General features: G+C 33.8%; 2 protein-coding genes across 2 annotated transcripts; both read right to left on the bottom strand.

Moving 5' to 3' along the window:
• Window positions 1-3,082: 3,082 nt before the first annotated feature.
• On the bottom strand, window positions 3,083-5,346 carry LOC110783250 (uncharacterized). The gene is made up of 3 exons (XM_021987558.2): window positions 5,189-5,346; window positions 4,392-4,804; window positions 3,083-3,521 (listed from the first exon to the last, which is right to left on the bottom strand). The coding sequence occupies exons 2-3, from the start codon at window positions 4,788-4,790 to the stop codon at window positions 3,330-3,332; spliced, it is 591 nt and encodes a 196-aa protein (XP_021843250.1). The 5' UTR covers window positions 4,791-4,804; window positions 5,189-5,346; the 3' UTR covers window positions 3,083-3,329.
• A 12,637-nt stretch (window positions 5,347-17,983) lies between these two features.
• On the bottom strand, window positions 17,984-21,569 carry LOC130459609 (uncharacterized). Its single transcript, XM_056827077.1, has 3 exons — window positions 21,534-21,569; window positions 19,635-20,024; window positions 17,984-18,645 (listed from the first exon to the last, which is right to left on the bottom strand). Exons 2-3 carry the CDS (start codon window positions 19,932-19,934, stop codon window positions 18,430-18,432), a joined length of 516 nt encoding a protein of 171 aa, XP_056683055.1. The 5' UTR covers window positions 19,935-20,024; window positions 21,534-21,569; the 3' UTR covers window positions 17,984-18,429.
• Window positions 21,570-24,745: the final 3,176 nt, after the last annotated feature.

Raw genomic sequence — 24,745 nt, 5'->3', positions numbered from 1 at the left:
AATAATATCACTCGCTCTCTTCTTTTCCATGCCTCTCTCCCTCCTTCCTTCTGGGTTGAATCTCTTCACATGGCCGCTTATTTATTAAATATTCGGCCCACTCGTCTCCTCGATAACCTTACTCTAATGCATATTCTCTATAACAAAGCACCATCGTATGATCACCTACGTACTTTTGGATGCCTTTGTTATCCCTACCTCTCGGCTACCGCCCCTAATAAAATGAGTCCTAGGTCTACTCCATGCATTTTCCTTGGTTATCCTCCCTCTCACCGGGGTTACCGTTGCCTCGATCTAAACACTAAGAAAATTCTAATCTCTCGTCATGTAATTTTTGATGAATTTACTTTCCCTAATTCCTCTAATTACACTCCCAAGAAACATGATTTTGATTTTCTAGACTCTGAACATGCAGTTTCCTCTCCTCCTCTTGTTCAGTCCACGCCACTCACTAATCCGGCCCAGCCCAACAACGTGTCTCATCTCACTCCAGCCCAAAATGGATGTGATGCTCCTTTGGATGCACATGACCCACCTAGTGCTACTTCTCCTTTTATTGCACGTGCAGCCACCCCAAGTCCACATTCTAATTGTGGACCTCCCTTTCCCAATACTCCTTTCTCTTCCAACGGTCCTCCTAGTGGGCCTAGCCCATTTAGCTCTTCTACCCCTCCAAACAGGTGCACTGGGCAGAATAGGCCATTGGTGGACCGTGGGCCTGTTCAATCAGCCACGGATCACCAGTGGCCTACCCTATCACCACGTGTGGAGTCTCCTTCCGTGGCCCAATCTTCGACTCGCCCCCCTGATGAGCCCAATGTTACCATTTCTGACCCAACTCCTCCCACCCAATCTACTCACTCCATGCAAACCCGTGCCAAGGATGGGATTTTTAAGCCTAATTCAAAGTATGCAAGTCTTGCCTTGATCACTTCGTCTACGCCTACCATTTCACCCATTCCCAAATCTCCGTTGGTTGCTTTAAAGGACCCTAACTGGTATAATTCCATGAGTGATGAATATAATGCCATGATTGACACTCATACGTGGGACTTGGTTCCACGACCGTCGGATGCCAATGTTATTCGTTGTTTGTGGGTGTTTACTCACAAAGAAAGGTCTAATAGGGACTTTGAACGACATAAAGCTCGCTTGGTGGCCAATGGTAAGGGTCAAGAGGTCGGGGTTGATTGTGGTGAGACTTTTTACCCGGTTGTGAAACCTACGACTATTCGTACAGTTCTCAACTTGGCATTTTCTCGGAAATGGTCTATTCATCAGCTTGATGTGAAAAATGCGTTTCTCCATGGTAACATACAGGAAACCGTTTATATGCATCAGCCACCCGGGTTTGTCCATCCAGACAAACCTAAACATGTCTGTCTTCTCCGTAAGTCTATCTATGGCCTGAAACAGGCTCCTCGGGCTTGGTATCAGCGGTTTTTCACTTATATTCTGTCTCTGGGATTCGTTAACAGTAAAAGTGATACTTCATTGTTCATTTTCCGGCGAGGTATGGAGACTGCTTATCTACTGTTATATGTTGATGATATCATTCTTGCTTGTTCTCCTGACACTCTCAGGACCCGGATCATCACTCTCCTCAGCTCTGAGTTTGCCATGAAGGACCTTGGTCCCCTATCTTATTTTCTTGGTATTTCTGTCTCTCGTACCAAGGATAATATGTTTCTCTGCCAGAGGAAATATGCCCAGGAGATCTTGGCTCGTGCAGACATGTCCTCTTGTAAGCCCGCTGCTACACCAGTTGACACTAAATCCAAACTTAGTGCTACTAGTGGCAAGTCGATTGTTGATCCGTCCTTCTATCGACAGCTTGCCGGGGCTCTTCAGTATCTTACTTTTACTAGACCGGATATATCTTATGCAGTCCAACAGGTGTGTTTATTCATGCACGATCCTCGTGAAACGCACTTTCATGCTCTAAAGCGTGTCCTGCGCTACATCAAGGGTACTCTAGATTATGGCATGCACTTCTCTTCGACTCCGGCCAATGGGCTAGTTTCATACACAGATGCAGATTGGGGTGGATGTCCGGATACTCGTCGCTCTACTTCTGGGTATTGTATATTCCTGGGTGACAATCTTATCTCTTGGTCTTCTAAACGCCAAGCCACTTTATCCCGGTCAAGTGTTGAAGCTGAATATAGGGGTGTGGCTAATGTCGTGGCTGAAACGACATGGATCCGGAATTTACTTCTGGAACTTTATTGTCCTTTGCGAAGGGCGACGGTTGTCTACTGTGACAATATTAGTGCGGTTTACATGTCTCATAATCCGGTACATCATCAACGCACTAAGCACGTGGAGATGGATATTCACTTTGTTCGAGAAAAAGTGGCTCTCGGACATATTCGGGTTCTCCATGTGCCATCCTCATTTCAGTATGCAGACATCTTCACTAAGGGTCTTCCTTCGCCCTTGTTCATCGACTTTCGCTCCAGTCTCAGCGTTCGTCCTCCTCCCGCCCCGACTGAGGGGGTGTGTTAGTAACAATAATATGTAAATATTATTGGTCCATAATTAGCATTGTAAATATAGTAATGTGTAAACCCTAATTAACCATGTACACTATATATATGTTAATATTGAATGCATAGCCTCCTAAGGGAGAATTCCATAATTCTACAAAGTCAGTTACTAATTTTTTTTCCATGAGATTATGTTGATTAAACAAGAGTATGTGATTGATGAAATTGGATTTTCACCATGAGATTTTCAAGATTATGTTGATTAAACAAGAGCACGTTGTTCGAAGATTTTGGAGGATTTTCACCAATGAATTTCTTTTGACGGGGGAGAACTAGTGTTGTCTGTGGGAGGAGATGGGGAAGGAAGAAGAACGACAAAGGCCTTCACAGGTCTTCACTATGAACGGGTGAGATTTCACACAATGAACGGTGGTGATGGGGTTCTCGATCACCATAAGATAGTTCTCACACGAACCTATATATATATATATATATATATATATATATATATATATATATATATATATATATATATATATATATATATATATATATATTTATATATTTGTATGAAATAAACAACAATATAAAGATAGATAAAATTAGATGTAGTATATATATTTCATCATATCTTCCGGCAGTACAAAACCAAGGGAATGGCGTTGTTTATTTATTCCACTATATATAAAGCTAGCAACATATATATATAGTGTACATATTATATGTAATACATAGTATATTATAGAGAAAACGGATTATTTAATCACGTCTTCGTTTATAATGTTGATATAGATACGACCGGTGATGATGATGCACCGGTCTTTTCGACTGTGGGGGAATTCAAAGTTCCTGATCAAGGCTGACGCCAAGCGTAGCAATGGATTCATCCCAGTTCCTAATTTCAGCATTTGCTGAAGCACCTGTATCGTTATCCCAGTATCGACTTATATTGCCCGATGCATCTAGTTTTTGTAAAATTACGCAATCCGGTATTTCTTTGATCCTGTCTAGTTTCCCAGCTTCCACGTACACCTACAAAATCATGCATACACATTACGCATTACGTACTAATTAAGGATAGGACAATTTACTCCCTCCGTATTTTTATATGGGTACCCGCACAAGTATTAAGACAGTTTAATTAGTTGAATGTTGTATAATAATGAAATAAGTGGGATAGTTGATAATAAATAAAAAATAGAAAAAAAAGTAACCGGGGTGTAAAAGTTACTAACAATTGTTTATGATTGTAGTAGAAGTAAGAAATAATAAAGAACTAGATTAGATCCCGTGTACACACGGATATTCTATAATTATTATTTGACCATCTTTTTATAAAATATTTAACTGAAATATTTATTTCTTAAAGCTAATGCATATAATTAATGAATCTTGAACATAATCATTTAATCATCTTTATATGCAACTTTTGTGTATTATATATATTTTATATGTTTAATACTTCCTGATAATGTGACCAAAAAATTCGATATGCTTAATATGTTAATTTGACCAAAATATTGAGTTAATATATTTTCTATTATTTATATGACGATTTTTAAATAAAATATTACCAAAATCGTCTAATACCGTCATATTATATAATCCTATTTTTTCTTTCAATACATAAATATTTTACACATAGGGAATATAAAAAATAAATAAAATAGATATGTTTTTTTTAGGAATTTTTTTTTTTTTTTTTGCCAAAAGATTTTTACACCGGAAAATGACACGTGTCTCTCTGATGTTTGTTTTAGTATAACGTAATAGATGGTGAGTGGGTATAAAAGTTATAAAAAATGAACATATAACTCCTACTAAAATACGGCCATAGGTAGTAATTGTAACCCCTAAAAAAATTATATTGAGAGTATATATAGACAAATTTTACGTACGTACCTTGTTATGTAAATCGGATTTGTCCCAAGCCAAGAGCCATCCAAGATGAGGATATTTCTTATTGCAACTATATATAATTGCACCCTTGGAGTTTGACACAGGAAGATTACTAGTACCCTTGTGCACAAACGTACCAATACTATTTTTCCTAATTAACACTGGAGGAGGATCCATGACTTTTCCCGTCCATGAAGTTATTTTATAGAGCTCCATATCGAAACGGTGGAAATTCTTCATAACTCCTGTGACCAAAACCTCCTTATCTTGGCTCGAGTACACCGCCTTTTCTTTGATGTTTTTTGCCAACGACTCTGCCTCCTTCATTGCCTCTCCGATCGCTGCTTTCTCCTCGTCGGATAATTGGTTCACGCCATGATCAGCTTGTTGCATCGAAGCCATTGTTAATTATATTGCTTCACGTACGTAATTAATGGAAAGAACAAAAAGAAACTAATTAGTAATTATTTTTTATCATTATTAATTAATGTCATGTGAAAATCACAAATATATACGCATATTTGCACATTAATATTGGAACATAAAATCATTAAAGATGATTGTGGGTTGGGCCAACACGAAGCCCAATACGAGCAAGAAGTCATGAGCTGGGTCTGGGTCTCATTTTTTGGAAAAAACAAGACAAGGTACAACGTGATTAATTTAGTAATTATTTTTATCATTATTAATTAATGCCATGTGAAAATAACAAATATATACGCAAATTGCACATGTATATATACTGCAACTAAAAGCCGTTAAAAAAGTATATAATATATAGAAGAGGAAAGAAAGCATACCTTTAATTAGCTTAATTCTAGTAAATAAAAATGTTTATGCAATGCACAAATACCCTAGGGTGTCCCAAATGGTGTATTTATAGCTCGACTAAATATTCATCGATATAACTTTTGCCCTACTTGTAAATCCGTAGCTAGATACGAAGTCACCTAATTAACCACACAACTGACACTATTGACAAATAATAAAAGAATAAGAATAACATGTGTTATAAATTTACAAATGTCCATTTATGGAATAATATATATATATATACATATTCTTCAATTGGTGCTAAAATACTTAACTTTTTAAATAAAAACAACTTTATCTTATTCTCTACTTGGACTTGAGTAAGTTGAGATCCCTTAAAGTTTACAAGGGTCACATGCTCCATCCGTCTCAATTTAACCGTCAACTAAATAAGCTAGCTTTTCACTTAATTTTATGCGATAAGTTGCTGTAGTCTTATCTACAATTACTTCCTTCGTTAAGAAATACTCGCAATATTTGATTTTTACTTATTCTACTTTGACTATTATTGGTGATTTATATTTCAGATAAAACATAGTCATGCATGCATGTGAGATCTTGTTAGATTCATCTCAATTCGTAATTTTAAAATATCAACCTTTTATAATTTTTGCTTGAATAAAATTTGAGATATTAACGATCAAAATTTTGCATTGACATGCATGAGAGTGACCAACGTTGCGAGTATTTTCAAACGAATACAGTATAATTTAATAGAAAAGTACGTGTGGTGAGAGATAGTACGAGAAATATATATTTTTTAATTGAATGTGAGAGGATGTGAGATTATAATTTTAGACAATGGAAAGAGAGAGGTAATAAAATATTAATGCATGTGTTCATGCCATATGAAATTAAATTGAAACGTACAGGAATAGAAGGTATGACAACTAAATTGAAACGGAGGTACTATAATCTATAAAGCATTAAATTATTCGTCAAAGCTAAGCTAGCAGTACTGGGTAGCTTTTAGCTGTCAACTAACAACGGATAAAAGTCAGATGTCAAAGTGTACCGAGTGATCGATGGGCTAAAGTAGTACACCTTAATGTAAATAGTAATAAAAGGATTCTCAATGTAAAACTAGATATTTTATTATTTAGGAGAAAATGCAAATGCAAACAAAATTTATTGAGTTGTTATGAATGGATTAGATATTCCATGTCTGAGTTTCTATTAATATTTTATGAGTTTTAATTATAGGGAAAGGCGGAGAGGGGTGCGAGCGAGGCGACCGCACAAGACCCCAAATGAAAAGGGCCCTCGAAATCATTGTCTTTTGGGTAATAATACACAGTATAAATTTATCTTTTTAAATTCTATCTTAAAATTTATTTTCGTGTAATTGACTTTTTTTCTCCAATAAATGATGATTTAAGAAAAATATGGGCGATCACTACAAGAAATTGTACCATTAACGACAGGAGATCCCGTCGTTAAAGGCCAATAATTGTTGATTAACGACCGGATATCCTATCGCGAACCCGTCATAAAAGGGGGCCGCCATTAATGGAAAATTCCGTCGTTAACCCGCCGTTAAAGACATTTAAGATGGATGTTACCGTCTTTGTTTGGTTGTTAGTCCCGTCGCAAAAGCCTTTTACGACGGGATTTATAGCCCGTCGTTATTAGGTTATCATTAAAGAAAATTTATTGTAGTTGATGTAGGAAAATTACTTATTCAAGTGCTAATAAAACCGCAAAAGAAATAGCCAATTAAATCGAAATTTATATATCCCGTAGTAATTTGAACTAAATGTTTTCAAGTTACATTGAATCATGAAAAATAGCCCCAATTTATAAAACCGCACAAGACCCCGAATATTTTTGCCACACCCATGTTTAATTATAAAACATTAGATATAAATTAAGATTCGAGTCGTAATGAAAGCCAGTGGCGAAGCCGCATTGCGTAATTATGAATTTTTAGATGAATCTGGAAATTGCGTAAAGAATCTGAGTCATAAAGAAAGAACAAGAATAACTTTGTAAAGGGTATGAATAAATACTCCGCGTTAATATATACTTCATATGTTCTTATTTATATGACACAGTGGAGTTTTAGACACTATTCACACAAACACGTTTGACTTCCTTTTATAGTTTATACATAAGAAAAAATATAGTCGTGTTGGGTATTATTAGATTCGTATCAGTAAATATTGTTTAAATATCAACTTTTTATAATTTTTTCCGATCCACAATTAGATATATTAATGTTTGAAATCGTGCATGGCAAACGTGCCTAAATAATTGTGTCATTTAAAAAAGAACGGAGGAAGTATACATTATCTTCAATTGGTGCTAAAATGCTTAACTTTTAAAATAAAAACAACTTTATCTTATTCTCTACTAGGACTTGGGATCCCTCAAAGTTTACAAAGATTACATAGTATCAATCAACGTCACCAGTTACCTGTTGATTCAGTAGTGATTGAGGCTTAACTTGGTAGAGAAGACCCGTGTTCGATCTCTCGCAACAACAATTTGGGAGGGGCTCAGAACTTATCCACCCAGAACTCTGTCTCAATCCGAATTATTATGTTTTGCTGATTACTCATTCCGTCCCTAAATGTTTTTCTCGTTTCCTTTTAAGGTGTCCCAAAATGATATTTCCATTTCTTTGCTTTCTTTTTCTTTGTAATTTGTGTGCTTAACCTTGTACTCCCTTTGTCCTAGATTAGTTGTTACACTTCTAAATTAAGAATAACCCCACAACTATTATATTGTCTCTCTCTTCCCACTAATTTTTTTTTTGTCCCCACACCCTCTCTCATTAAATTAAAAAAATACCCACTAACTCCTATCACATATGATTTTTGAATAAAATAACAATTGATAACCAAACAACCACTTATCACCTAAAACTTTGTGCAAAGATAAGTATAACGACTATTTTGGGATGGAGGGAGTAATTTTTTATTTTGTTTATCAATAAAAGATCTTAGGTGATGTTTGGTTGCACTTGGAAAGTTATATTTCCCTTATATTTGTAATTCCCCTGTGTTTTAACTTCCTAGGAATTGAGAGTTTTTGTTTGGTTAAGTATATGAAGTTAGAATTCTCATGGGAAATTCTACTTACCTAGGGAGGACAATGTAAACAACTTCCCCCATTTTGGGGGAAGTAGAACTTCCTAGGAAGTTTCACTTCCAATGCTTATGTCAATCAAACAACTACTTTGCTCTTCACTTCCTAGGAAATACGACTTCTCATACATTGTAATGTCAACAAACTAGCCCTTATAATCTCATTGGTTGGTTTACGTTTGGATCGATCAATGAGTTGACACTCTATTACTTAATTCTATTGGCTACAAGTCTACAACCCTTACAATTATTTTGTTTTCTTGTAAAAAGAGAATAAAAAAACAACAATTGTTAATGTTGTAGTGTTCTCTTCTCCTTAATAAACCAGTAAGATGATAAACGGAAAAATATTTAGAGACAGGGTGTGTAGTTCTTTGTTTTGAGAACTTTGTTGCAATAGTTGCAAGCAATAATCTGATCGAAAATGATAAAGGTCGCAACATGCGACCTTTAAGCCGTGTCACAATGATGACATGACATGCTTATGTGTCATGATTTAAATTGCAATCTAAAATATTTAACTTATACATTCTATTAGTTTAAAATAAAGGTAGGAAAATCTTAATATTCTAATTTGTTTCTTTTTTTATATCGATTACCTTATTTACATATTTTCATAGTAAAAATTTGCATTGATAGTAAAAATATTATGATGACTAATAACCTACGTGGCGCCTATACGTACCAATTAAACTCCAACACGTAAGATTGCGACAACTAAATATTGTCGCAACTTGCGAACTTTATCATCATCCTAATCTGATAATCAGTTGGTCGAATTAACTGAGTGAAAAGTGCGTGAAGGTGTAACGTGTTTTGAGATTTATACATTTGAGACTGATCCTACAACATTTGGACAACCACGTTTGTATAGGGCATGTGTAAAATACGTGGTCAAAGTCAGTAAATAAATAGGGTAGAAAGTAAAAAAGATGCCATTACTTTGAGAAGGAAGTCAATCCATTATCCATGAATTAGATATGGTAGTATCATGTGAGCACATATTTAAAAATTCTTGTTGTAAATTTTTTTTTTTTAAAGCATTTGTTGTTAGTTTTATATACAAAATATTTTTTATTGATGAATGACTATAAGTTAAAGTTAATGTAGTTTTTTCAAAATAAAACATTCATCTGTCACTATAAAATTATGCATCAATTAGAGATGGATTTTGAGACGGGTACAATAAACGTCTCAAATTTGAGACGGATTACTAAAATTTCGTCTCTAAGTTAAAATTGAGATGAAATTGTATATGGAATTTCAAAAATTCAGTCTCAAATTTGTAATGGATTTGCAAAATTTTCGTCTCAATTTTTTTTGAGACGCCCTCTATAGAGATGCCCGATTTCTGTCTCAAATCCGTCTCTAAGCATCAGTTTGAGACGGATTTAGACTATATAGAGACGAAATTCCTCGTCTCTATAAAATGATTATTTTGTAGTGCGTTGTTCTATCACCCGATATACCCGTTTCATACGCAAATGACGAATGGGTGGATATATGCGGGTGATGGGTTAAGCGGGTAACGGATAGATATGCGGGTAGAGCAGATTGATAAGCGGGTGGATGCGGGTGAAGCTCCACCCGATCCGAATCCGACCCACTGCCATCCCTGTTGATCACGAGCCAGTCCAACTTCTGAGTTCTTAGCTGCACTTTTGTCTGCGGTAGAACTTCACACTAGTTAGGATTTATCAGGTAAGTCAAACAACTACTTCTCTTGTGTGTACTAGTTCATCTTCCAGTTTCTATATTAATTAGAAACCTAAAGGCCTAACCAGAATATATGTGGTTTCTATATTCTGCATAAATGTAATCTTGAAAGACCAACATCTGCTTATTCTGTGTTCTACTACAGTATTTTTGTATGGGTGATGATAAAGGTCACAAGTTGCGACAACTTTTAGTTGTTGCAATCTTACGTGTCGCAGTTTAATTGACACATATAGGCGCCACGTAAGCTATGCGTTATCAGAATATTTTTCCACCAATGTAATATTTTTACTATAATAGACCATAATATCCTTTGTAAGTTTACAAATAACTAAACAATTAAAAAAAATGAATTGTAATCATTCTAAAAACTACTTCCTCCATTTTTTAATTATTGCACCATCTACATTGAGCACAAGAATTAAGAAAGGTGGTAAAAGGTGAGAGATTGACAAAAATACCCATGTGATTAATTACAAGTTGTAGGTAAAGAACAAGTGGGGTTTGGTCCCCACCACCTATACAAGGATAAAAATGTCATTTCATGTAGCTAAACTTACTAAAAAAGGAAATGGTGCAATTAATATGCAACTTCCGAAAAAAGAAAATGGTGCAATAATAAAAAAAATGGAGGAAGTAATTATTTAATATCATATCGCAAATAAGAGAATAAAATCTTACATATTTTAGTAAATATTTACCATTTGACAGCAAAAAGTCAACAACAAATTTAAAAAATTTACATATTTTATGACACTATATTTGTATTGCGTTTTTCTTGATTGCAGTAGCGAAGACGTAAGGCAATACTTACTATTTCATTACTTATGATCTTTATTAGTCGAAAGGATTTAACTCTCAAACCATTATGTGAATCTCATGACTATAACACATTTAGCAAAATATGATTTATACACTCGGGTGCACAGTGCTCACTGTGCACCCTGTTTTACAAAGAACATATAGTTCAAATACAAAGAACATATTGTTCATACCCAAAGAACATATAGCCAATGAACATATAGTTCAAATTTGTAGAACATATAGTTTAAATATTTCACTAGTACATGTACATTGAAATCGTTCTCAATGTTCATTAGATTTTCAATAAATGTTCAATAGGGTGCACAATGAGCATTGTGCACCCGGGTGTATAATCCAAATTGCGCACATTTAGGGATAAGCAAGAACATGAGAACATCAAATCTTATCCGCGGTCCCCCTTATATTTTGATACAAACTCTTGGTTAATTTTTGACTTATTGTAATGTCCTTTTATGAATTATTCTTGTAATATTATTAACGCGAAGTATTTATTTATACCCTTTTCAAAGTTATTCTTGTTCTTTCTTTATGACTCGGATTCATTACACAATTTTCAGATTCATCTAAAAAATTCATATTTACGCAATGTGGCTTCGCCACTGGTTTTCATTACGACTCGATTCTTTATATCTAATGTTTTATAACTAAACCTTTTAGTAGCACTTGAATACCCAATTTTCCTACATCGCCCATATTATTTTTTAAATCATTCAATTATTGAAAAAAAATAAAGTCAATTACACAAAAATAAATTTTAATTCATTTTTAAAAGATTAAATTTATACTCCGTATTATTACCAAAAGACAATGATTTTGGGGACCATTTTTATTTCACAAATTCTTATTTACAAAGGGTGTACAATAAATATTGTACACCGAAGTAAAAGTTAACTCAAAATGTTTAAAAGTTAAGCTTATATGTGTAAAAGTTATCTATTTTTTAGTGATAAATTTTTTCATTTCAGTAAAAATATATTTCTTCAAAACCACTAATAATGTATAAAATAATCATTTAATCATTTATATGAACTTTTTTTTACTAATATAAAAGTTAATCAAAACTAGGTTAAAGTTACGAAAAAATGGGTAAAAGTTATCTTGGTGTACAATAAATTTATTGTACACCTTATGCGCGCAAGACCTTTTGTTTTTATTTGGGGTCCTGTGCGACCCCCTCGCTGGCACCCCCTCTCCGCCAACTTTATAACTAAAACTCATAAAATATAGGTGAAACTCAGACATTGAATCATGGAATATCTAATCCATTCTTAACGCCTCAATAAATTAATTTGTTTGCATACTATTTTCTCCTAGATAATACATTTTCTAGTTTTACATTGACGATCTTTTTATTACCACACTTATTTACATTGAGTACTATTTTCGCCCAACACTTAGTACACTTTGACATCTGACTTTTATCCGTTGTTAGTTGAAAAAGCTACTCGGTAGTGCTAGCTAGGGGTGTGCATGGTCCGGTTCGGACCGGAATTTGGACTGGATCGGACCGAAGGATTTCGGTCAGGACATCGGTCCTTGGAAAATATCAATTCCGGTTTTCCGGTCCGGTCCGGGTAAAACCCGGAAAATTACGGTCCGGACCGGTGACCCGGTTCATTTATAACAATAATATATTATAGTCTAAAATTTAACATATGTTAATATTCTAATGTATGCGAAACTTTCTTGGCATTACAAAAATAAAAAAAGTTGTCCTTTCATCTCTCTTTTACGTTCTTATTCATGTACAAAGTACGTACTACTTCTTATTAAAATCAATATGTGTTATTCATCGAGTATTACTCGTTTCTTTTCCGTTTCGTATTTATGCAATGATATTGATGGTTCATTATTGATATGCAGATGTTGACGTTATTTCTTTTCACTTTTCTTGTTTAATTTCATTATTTTCTTTTGCATGCGCTACTTAATTTTCACTAACTAATAAATTCAACTTTTAAATTTATTTAACTAACTTTCGAATATACTTTTATTTGAAATTATTTAGTGACTAAAAGATTAATTTATATTCCAGTTTGTACATCATACCAATTAAAAATCGTTATAAAAAGGGTAAAAGTTGCAAGTTATACTCGCAAATGCCAAAAGAAATTATAAAACAGGTCCAAACCGGTCCAGACCTGGACCGGACCGGAAAAATCCGGTTTTGGACCTGACAGGACCGAATGATTCCGGTCCGATCCTCGGTCCAAGAAAATTAAAAATTCCGGTCTATCGGTCCAACCGGTTCCGGTCCGGTCCGGGTTTGGACCTGTGCACACCCCTAGTGTTAGCTTAGCTTTGACGAACAATCTAATGCTTTATAAATTATACTCTCTCCATCCCAATTTAGTTGTCACACTTTCTATTTCTGTAAGTCGTCCCACCAATTTAATTGTCATACAACATGGACTCACTAATATTTTATTACCTCTCTCTTTCCACTGTCAAAATTATAATCTCACATCCTCTCACATTCAATTAAAAAAAAAAATCCCGTACTATCTCTCACCACACTTACTTTTCTATTAAATTATATTGTCTCCGTTTGAAAATACTCGTAACGTTGGTCACTTTCACGTATGTCAATGCACAATCTTGATCGTTAATATCTCAAATTCTGTTCAAGCAGAAATTATAAAATGTTGATATTTTGAAATTACGCATTAAGACGAATGTAACAAAATCTCACATGCATGCATGACTATGTTTTATCTGACATATAAATCACCAACAATAGGGTCTGGAAACCTCTTCATTGGGCGGCATGTTCAGTCGTTGCCTGGTTCTCCTTTCCTCTCGGCGGTCGTTTGCCAATCCCTTCTCCTTCTCGTTGAAGAGGAAGTTTTGCATGATGGTCATGGCCGCATTGAGTTCTTTCCGGGATGTAATTGGTGGTCTTGCAATCGTGGAAGTCGTACGTAGCCCTCACTAGTGGAAAAACAGTCATTTGCGTCGGTCATTTAAGCCCATTTGCGTCGCACATTGGTGCGACGCAACTGTCTGCGACGCAAATGAAGCAGTTTTACTAAACAGCGACACAAATGTCTTTTTTTTTGACATCCTGAAAAGTCATTTGCGTCGTTGTTTTACTAAACTGCGACGCAAATGACTATCCAGGATGTCAAAAAAAAAGTCATTTACGTCGCTGTTTAGTAAAACTGCGACACAAATGACTCAAATTGAATATCAAAAATAAGGTCATTTGCGTCGCAGTTTTACTAAACTGCGACGCAAATGACCTTATTTCTTCTTTTTTTTTCTTTTTTTTTATTGAGCAACTTCATATTTCATGTATCTGGATCACAGTATTATATATACATGCATAAAAAAAATAGTGGAATATAGTTGAAAATTTCGACAGAATCTCCTTTGTAATATAACCCTTCCCAATAATCGGGAATTATAATACATGCACCTGTCAAATATAGTTTAAAAACCCAATAAAAGGCAATCCATCATATCATATCGTTCAACCTACATGTTGATAACGAACCTAACAAACCAATATTACAACAAACTAGCTAGCTAGATTTACATCGGAATTGGTCAAAAAGTAATCAGCCCAAAATTCTTTAACCTCATTAATCTCCTCGAATGAAAAAGGCTCTGTTCTTGAATAATCCTAAAAATACACATGCAAGTATATAAATAATTAGGTCAACAATCAATAGTTATGCCTACTTCAATTTATTAAAGTATATCACATACCGTAGTAAGATCTTGACTATCACGATGCTTTGTAAATATATCGTACATAAAACGCATGACGTAGTAGCCACACTCTAGTGATCCCGGTTGTTGAGGACACTACATGCATTAAAAAAACAACACAAGTAAATTTTATATGAAATTATACGTAATAATTTTGAAAAACTTGATCTTTAGGTAAGTATTAAACTAATTATACCTGTGCCGCAATCCAATTCAATTTAGTTCCTTTAGATTTTCCATTTTGTGCCTTGTAAGTCCGAAAATCCCTACACGTTTGACAAAAGGGGACTTATAGCTATATACTTTATTATATTTTTGTATCATGTAAATGCAAAGAATTCATAAAATACTTTACTTACAGGTTCAATTGGTTCTTAATCATCAAATTTCTCTTCTTCTGCATAGAATCAAATATGTAGACCTGAGATTTAGCCAAGCAAATAACTAAAAGAATCCAGTGCCTCCTACGTACAAACAATAAAATTATGTCGTTAGAAAAAAAATATTAACAACAATCAACAATATAATATGAAAAATAAATTTAAAATGTTCTTACTTTTCGTAGTATGGACATAAGATGAATGACTTAGAACTGAGTGTTGCCATGGATTGCGACATGTATAATAGAACACGATTTATATCACTATACAACATGGTTTCCGAGATCATCTCCGGGCACATGAATCCCAAAGCATTGGTAGAATGATCAAATTCATCCCACGACTCATATAAAGCCCTACATAGCTCAATAACGTTAAGACAATTGAAAATATAATAATTAGGAGAGAAAATTTAATTTAGGAAACTCACAATATAAGAACTTGCAATATCGATATATTGAGCCATGCTCCCGAGAGAAGTTGATTGATGTCTTCAACGGCGATAATAAGTTCACGGTCGTTGTCAAAATTGAATGCCCTTTTACTAGCTTGCAACTTAACATCCTCCCCTTCTTTTAATTTAGAAACCATAGTTTTCATACAATTGCACTTAACTCCCTCATTTTCATCATCATTATCACAATGATTATGCTGACTCGAGCTCGGCATACTAGAGCTTGCCCCATGATCTATGCTCTCACCATGCCATGTCCACGTCGTGTAGTTACTCTTAAAACCGCGACGAATTATGTGATCAACAATATCATCAATATCCCGATACCCCGTTGAATTATTGCAATCACAACAAGGACACTTAATTAAACTTGATTCATGTTCTGATTGATGTTTCAAGGCAACCTTACTAAACTCTTGAATCCCTTGTAAGAACCTTGTAGAAAATCGTTTACTACCATACATCCAACTTCGATCCATTTTCAACCACTAAAGATAAAACAATATGACCAAATTTTGTCGAAGGTTAGAATATAAACTAGGATATTCATATCATTTTAAATCCATAGCTTCCAACAAAACCTACCATAACTAATAACAAGTTCCCATAGTACAATTCATTTCACATCACAAATTCACAAATCCGAATTTTGTAGCAAACCCAAAACATCATTTCATCATCTAAATTCATTTCATAACCTACACAAACCATCTCATAAACCTACACAAACCCAAAAATTCATTTCATAACCTCAATTCAACAAAACCTAAATGTAATAAACAAATAAATCCAACAAAACCAACTATTATAATAACATATTACAATTCATCAAAAACCTAAATCTTAAATATACACAATTAAAATTCAATTAAATAATATCCACAAATAAAATTCAATCTTAAACTTCAACTTAAATGTAAAATTAAAATTCAATCATAATATCTACAATTATAATTAAAATGCACAAATTAAAATTCAATTGAAATAATATTCACAAAAATTCAAACTTAATATCCACAAAAATTCAAACTTAATTTAAATGTACCTAATTAATTCATTCACGAAGCAATTGAAGGATGTGAGATCCGGCAGTGAGTAGGGGGCAAGGGGCGGCGGTGAGCAGGGGAGGCGGCGTTCCCCTAGGCGTGGCCGACTTAAGAAGCAGTTAATAGGGTGAGAAGTTGGCCGGAGAAGCTGATGTGATGGCCGGAGAAGGTGCGGCAATACAGTGAGAAGATGGCCGGAGAATCTTCGGCTAACGGCAGTTGAAGAAGCTAGGGCGGTTGAAGAATTTCCACCGTTGAAGAAGGGGGGCTTCACGGCAGTTGAAGAAGCTGCAGCCGGCGGTGAAGAAGAACGGTGAACGGAAGAGAAGGGCAGTGAAGCTCGTCGTGGAAGCTGGCCGGAGAACGCTGTGAAGCAGAGGCAGCAGACGGTAGGAAGGAACGACGGTTGAAAAAGGGGAGGGTTTTGCTTTGTTTTTGCTTTAATTAGCTCGCAGCACAATGAGTCGAGCGAGAGACCTGCAGAGAGTAAGTGAATGAGCGCCAACGAAAATTTCAGAAATTTTCAAACTAATGTGCGTCGCAGTTTTATTAAATTGCGACGCAAATGACTTTAAGATGTTCTTAAAGTCATTTGCGTCGCAGATTAGTAATAATGCGACGCAAATGAGTGACTAAATTGCGTTGCAGCTCTACTAGTCTGCGACGCAAATGACTCTGGGGGCATCCTAGAGTCATTTGCCTCGCAGTTTAACAAAGCTGCGACGTAAATGACTAAATTTTACGCTAAAATTTGTCATTTGCGTCACATGTTCAGAATGGCGTGGCAAATGCGGGGATGCAAATAAGCGTTTTTCTACTAGTGCCTACTCGGCTGTGACCTCGCCACCGACCGCGGTTGCACTTCCGCTTCGGATTCTGAATCCGTGCGGACGATCATATCATTATCACCGTTGTTGATATTGTTGTTATCCATTTTCAGAGTGAAGATGGTTGATTTTTTTCAAGGCTTTGAAGTGTTCTTCCTCACAGACGACGCCAAATTGTTCCGGTGTTGAAATAATGGGCTTCGTATGAAGGCCCTTTCTGCTTGTGTTGAAGATCTTGCTTGCTTGAATGAGTTGTATCCAAATTTACCTGCACAGTGACAAAGTCACTAGCCTCGGGGGTGTTTCCGAGGAAAGCCCCTCCGATGCCTAAGTAAGAACGATGCTCGGATTCTAGAGAGAGTTCTCTAGAGAGTAGTATTAAGGCAATAAATTGGACGTACCTTGATGTGTGAGCCTTGGCGGCCTATTTGTATTGTTTGTGTAATAAATGCGCATAGGTCATTTATTGTGATTGGGCCTTAAGCCTTTGTTGGTGGCTGACCAGCCATGTAGGACAGAAATAGGATTAATATTGTAGTGTTGAGCCATTGGAATTTGGACTTAGTGACCCTATTGGTATCCAATTGGGAACCCAAACACCAACCATATATATCAAACACCAAGCATAATAGTCTTTGACCATACATAGGGGGAATGAAATAAACAACAATATAACGATAGATAAAATTAGATAAGTATATAATTATATATTTCATCATATTTTGCGGCAGTACAAAACCAAGGGGATAGCGTTGTTTATTTATTCCAATATATATAAAGCTAGCACTCTAGCCGCATATATATAGTGTACATATTATACGTAGTAGTACGAGTATATAATAGGTTGATACGTAGTAAATAATACTCCCTCCGTCCCGGAATACTTGACCTGTTTTCCTTATCGGGCCGTCCCTTAATACTTGACCTGTTTCTAAAAATGGAAATACACTAACAATATAATATTATTTCTCACTCCATCCCTATTAACCCACCTACCCCCTACTCCATACAAAAAATAATTAAAAATTCAACACCTACTCTCATTTCCCACTAACTACATTAAAATAATACCCCACTATCAACTACTACCTATTAAATTAAATAAGTCAATTCAAGTCCCTTAAACTCTGTACCGGTCAAACCGGGTCGAGTATTCCGGGACGGAGGGAGTAGGTGCTTATAGAGAAAACAGATTATTAAATGATGACTGATCAAAGCTGATAGCTACCAAACCCCCGGCGGGATTTGTGCATGCACTGATTTCAGCAACGACTGAGGCACCTGTGTCGCTATCCCAGTATCGACTAATAGTGCCGGATGCATATAGTTTTTTTCTAATGTATATCACCGTTAGCTTATTGATCCTGTCTAGAGTCCCAGCTTCCACGTACACCTACATACAACACAAACATCGTATTTATAGACTCTGTTTCAAAATAATCTTTACACTTTTAGTTTTCGTCCGTTTTATAATTTTCTTTACACTTTGCTTTATTTTGACATGAAAATTTACTACCTTACCCTTCTTTAACCCAAAATATTTACAATTTTTTATCACTCACTTTCTCATATTTAATTTTCACTACAAGAAACATAAAAGAGATTTGCGATGGAGTTTTTTACCCGTCATTATTGGTTTGTCATTAATAATCAAATTTCTAGTAGTGTTTATTCATATTTTTTTTCTCATACCAACCCACATTTTTACAAGTGATGCTCCGGTTAGGAGGATGAAAGGGTGGCAAAGTGATAGAATTGCAATGGGTAGGGGAAGACCTAATAAAACTTAGAGAAAGGTGATTGAGCACGATATGAGCTTTCTTGGGATCGAGGAACACATGGCGTTGGATATGACATAGTGGAGGGAGAGAATATACATTGATGACTTCATTTAACTTATCCAGCTTTCATGTTTCTGTTTCTGTCTATTTTTAGTTTATTTTATTTTCTATTCTTATTTTTATTTTTTATTTTATTTTTAAAATTCTTTAAATTTTTTTAATTTCACATCCTATTTTGAAATGTACTTATTTTACTTATTCATTTATTTTAAACTTTACTTATTTTAATTATCTCTTACAATATTTCTTCTATAATGTATATACATTTTTCTCTTTATCTTACTTTCATTAATTCCACTTTCTCTTCCTTATTTTTTTCTTTTTATTTCCTGCTCCTTTCTGGTCTGATTGGTGACTATGACGATCTCTTAAGACGATTCATGTTAGCCGACCCCAAATCATTTTTACACATTTTATTTACTTTATCCATGTTTTATTATATTCAACTAACTTTTCTACTTTTATCACAATCGTAAAGTTCTTTATAAAACGGATCGAGGTAGTAAGTGTTAATTAACGTGGTTGCATTTTGGCTGCGCACCTTTCCAGGAATTGCTGTGCTCCTATGCTTCTCCCAAGCCAAGATCCATCCAAGTTGAGGATTTGGGCCCAAAACAGAACAATACTTGAATGCGCCACTGCACTGGTACAGGCCAGGCCCACCCGTGTGCTTAAACGAACCAATACCATTTTTCTCAATTTTTTTTGGAGGGAGATCCTCGAATAATCCCATCCAGCTCCATTCTTCTCCCAAACGCTCAATTTCGGTAGAGTTGAGATTCTTTATAACGCCAATAACCGTAACCGGGACATTTTGGCTCGACGCCGCATTTGCATTCATGTTTTTTTGCCTCCCTCATTGCCTCTCCGATTGCTGCTTTCTCCTTGTCGGAAAATTGTTGCACCGATGCCATTATATTGTTTCCTTTACCTATTAAGGAAACCCATAATACTGGTTAGATTACTGTTACGGCCCGTTTGGTAGCCGGCTATAAATGGTGTCAATGAGAATGAATTTGTATGTAAATTTGTAAGGAAAATCAATATTCATTCCCATGGTAATGCAAGTTCACTCAAAATCATCTCTTTGGGGAGTGGTATTAGTTGGGAATGCAAATTTATGAAGGAAAACACCAAATTTTAAGACAAAATTTCATTACCATGGATATCATGGTGTTATTTTCTTGTCAAATAACACTAAGATTCATTCCCACTCCCACCATTTATTACCGGCTACCAAACGGGCCGTTAATGTTTTCACAAATTCTTATTTACATGGAGGTGTACAATAAATATTTTACACCAAAGTTAAAGTTAACGTAAAATGGTTAAAAGTACCCATATATATGTAAAAGTTATCTATTTTTTAAGAATAAAATTTTTCAATTTAATAAAAAATATTTTTTCAAAATTACTAATAAATACTTCCTCCAATTTTTAATAATTGCACCATCTTGGTTTTAATTAGCACTATTCACGTATTCTTATATAGTTATTTTTTGTGATTTATGCAAGGAAAAATATATTAATGTGGGATCGTGTTAGATTCGTCTCGAAATATACTTTCAAATTATCAAATTTTTATAATTTTTCAAAATATATAATGAGAAATATTAGTGGTTAAATTAGTGCATTGACAAGCGTGAAATCCCAGATGGTGCAATTAAAAAAAATGGAGGAAGTATAATGTATAAAATTAATCATTTAACCCTTTAAATGTTTATATATCAATTCTTTTTTTAACAATATAAAAGTTAGAGAAAACTGGGTAAAAGTTACGTTGGTGTACAATAAATTTATTGTACAACTTGTGCATGCAAGACCTTTTGTAATATTTTTGGAAAAAAAATAAACAAAGAGCGTGTAAAACAGTGGGTAATGTTATAAAATATATTTCGTCTGTTTTGAAATATCTCAACGTTTGTCACTTTCACGCATGCCAATGTACGATTTTGATAGTTAATATCTTAAATTATCTTCAAGCAAAAATTATAAAAAGTTGATATTTTGAACATACGTATTGAAACGAATCTAACTAGATCTCACATGAGTATATTTTATCTGACATATAAATCACCAATAATATTCAAAGTAGAATATGTGAACATTGTAAAAAGTTCAAACGTTGCAAACATTTGTAAACGGAGGAAGTGTAAAGTAAATGATGGACTGTAAAATAAAAAAATAAAAAATAAAAATAAAAGATAGTGGGTGGAAAGTGAGAAATATAGGGGGTAAGAGAGGTAATATAATAAAGTTTCATGTCAAAAAAAAAAAATTAGAATAAAATCACAATGTAAAGAACATTAGAAAACAGATTAAAACGAAAAGTATAAAGATTATTTTGAAACGGATGTAATATATAATTAGAGATATTAATTAATTGAAAGGATAGAAATATTAAAAATAATAAGAAGATCGAGGAAAGAAATTAGCATACCTTATACTATAAGTGTAGTTATTGATACAAGTTTATGCTTTGCACAAATAAGGTGGGTGTCCCAAATATTGTATTTATAGAGAAAAAAATGATCGATGAAAAAGGTTACGTACTCATGCATTTTCATAATAAAAACACACACATAACTCATGTTGGCCATTCACAAAACATATACATGGAATAAGAATAACACCAAATTTTTACGTATGTCCATTAGTTTTGGAATAATATGTGTAACGTATACTAAATTTTAATCTGAATAAAAACATTGACTCGACATTGTCCTCTTTCGACGTGATACGGACTGTTTAACAATGATCCGATTTGCAACCTTACTATCATTAATATACAAGCTAAGTATTTCTCATGTTTCTTAGGCTAAATAAGCAATAAATTATACTTCATCTATTTTTTTAGATGACACAATTTGATTTTTTACACTATTAATATATATAATCTATTTGGACTATCGATTTTGATGTATGCTTAAGAAAAAATATAGTCATGTGGGGTCTTGTTATAATCATCTCATTGTATAGATTTATAATATCAACTGCTTTTGTACTATGTTTTTCTTGATTGCAGTAGCAAAGCAGTAGAGCAATACTGCAATACTTAGCATTTTTTTTTTTTTTTGACATAGGATTAATAGGCTAAAAAAACTAGGATTTTTTGTCATTTAACACCTTTAAAAAACTAGTTTTTGTATTTTAACACCTTACTTATTTTTTTATTGTTTTTAAACACCTTAAAAAACGAAAAAATTTAGAAATCAACACCACTTGACGATTTTTTTTAGAAAAAACATTAGTTTTCAACTATCCTAAAGTTCCCAAGGCATGATATGGTGGTAAACTACTTCTTCTACCATCAAATTATGATTTTGAAGTTATAGCATGGTTAAAAATCAACGTTTTTTTCTTATGGAAATCGTTAAGCGGTGTTGATTTATAAAATTTTAGATTTTTAAGGTGTTTAAATATAATAAAAAAATAAGTAAGGTGTTTAATTACAAAAACTAATTTTTTTAAGGTGTTAAATGACAAAAAATCCAAAAAACTAAGAAACAAAAAATTAATCTGGCTCCAAATGATACATCGCAGAGTTGATACAGTTCTCTACCGCCGAATTAGCACGTAAATGAACTTGATGAACCTGCGAACGCTCCATTTTTATGGATACCACATGTCTCAGAAAATTTACCCATACGTATAATTAATTTTGGACATTGTCCAAGCCTGGTGTACTAGGATAGTGGAGTCTGTTTGTATGCGAATAGAGGTAATAAAACGAGACAACACCCAACTTATCTCTATTCTATAAGGGAAATAATGAGGTCATTTTAGTAATGGACTTTTGGCGTTCCTTATAGAATATACCATAATATCCTTAGTAAGTTTTCAAATAATTAAAAAAAAATGAATTGTAATCATTGTAAAAAATAATTATTTAATATCGTATCACAAATAAGGGAATACAATCTTACATATTTTAGTACATCTATTACTATATACTAAAAGAGACACCAGGAATGACACGTGTCAATTCCTGGTGTAATTTTTTTCCGCCAAAAACTACTTTCCTAAAAAAGTGTATCTGTTTTTATTTTATTTTTATTCTCTACCTTTTTTATAAACTATTTATGTATGGAAACAAAATTTAGTTTATAAATTATGACAATAATAGATACGACGTAATAATAATTAATCTAAATTGGTAATATTTTAGTCAAATTGCTATATTAATAATGGAAAATATATCACTTAATATTTTGGTCAAATTAACATATTGGAATTTTAAATATGCATATCAGATGAATAAATTTAAACGAGTATGTTAAAAATGTTAAAAATATGTAATAGTTTGGGAGATATTCAGTTAAATATTTTGTGAAAAAAGAATGGTCAAAATCCGTGCGTGCACGGAATCTAATCTATATTTACAATTTGACAGAAAAAAGTCAACAACAAATTTAAAAATACATATTTTATGACACTATATTTGTATTGCGTTTTTCTTTATTAGTTGAAAGGATTGAAATCTCAAACCATTATGTGAATCTCATGACTATAACACATTCAAGGGATAAGCAAGGACTTCGAATCTTATCCTCGGTCCCCTTTATATTTTAATACAAAGTCGTGGTTAATTCTTGTCATGTTGTTTTTAGAATTATTCTTGTAATATTATTGCGTAGTATTTATTTATACCCTTTTCAAAGCTATTCTTGTTCTTTCTACACACTATTCAGATTCGTCTAAAAATGCATATTTACGCAATGTGGCTTCGCTACTGGCTTTTATTACGCATTGAGACGAAGCTAACAACATCACATAAATTATATTTTATCTGACATATAAATCACCAACAATGATCAAAGTAAAATATGTGAATAATGTAAAAGAACCAAACGTTACAAGTATTTCTAACGAAGTAAGTAATATAAGTATAAGACTAAACACCTTATCGCATAAAACTCCGTAAAAAATTTAGTTGACGATTAAATTGGGACGGAGCTAAGGGAGTATGTGACCCTTGTAAACTTTGAGGGATCCCAAGTCCTAGTAGAGAATAAGATAAAGTTGTTTTTATTTAAAAAGTTAAGCATTTTAGGCTTTTAGCCCAATTGAAGAATATGTGAAGTATATATTATTCCATAAATGGACATTTGTAAATTTACAGCACCTGTTATTCTTATTCGTTTGTTATTTGTCAATAGTGTTAGTTGTGCGGTTACATTACGTCGTATCTAGGTACGGATTTACAAGTTCAAAAAAATTTGTGGTAGCCTGATTGTCCTCGATCTACGGTATTTTACTGTACATCCAACCTAGCGCATAAAAAGTGAAAAATAAAACTCACTCAAGGTAAAAAGTGACTCATATCAAAGATAAAAGTGTACCATATAAGTGACTTTACTCGAGGACTAAAATTACCTTACTCAAGGATAAATGTGACTCTAACCAATGAAAAATGTGACCCTAACAATAATCAATGAAGTGACCTTTATCAAGAGTTATATGCTTGTTACACGTTAGAAATATGACCAATACAACACCAATAACGAGAATATACCAATACACAAGTGTAATATAAATAGTAGGCTATGTGGGGCTTGAACCCACACTATATGCAATATTGTACATTGTTCTACCATTTGAGTTAATAGCATTGAAAATAAGGTAACTTATAACTACAATAAAGAAAACTAA

This window comes from Spinacia oleracea, chromosome 4 (assembly GCF_020520425.1).
Source record: "Spinacia oleracea cultivar Varoflay chromosome 4, BTI_SOV_V1, whole genome shotgun sequence".
In the NCBI taxonomy this organism is placed as follows: Eukaryota; Viridiplantae; Streptophyta; class Magnoliopsida; order Caryophyllales; family Amaranthaceae; genus Spinacia; species Spinacia oleracea.
The sequence above is the reverse complement of the archived record's forward strand: the minus strand, read 5'-3'. Positions and strand labels throughout refer to the sequence as shown.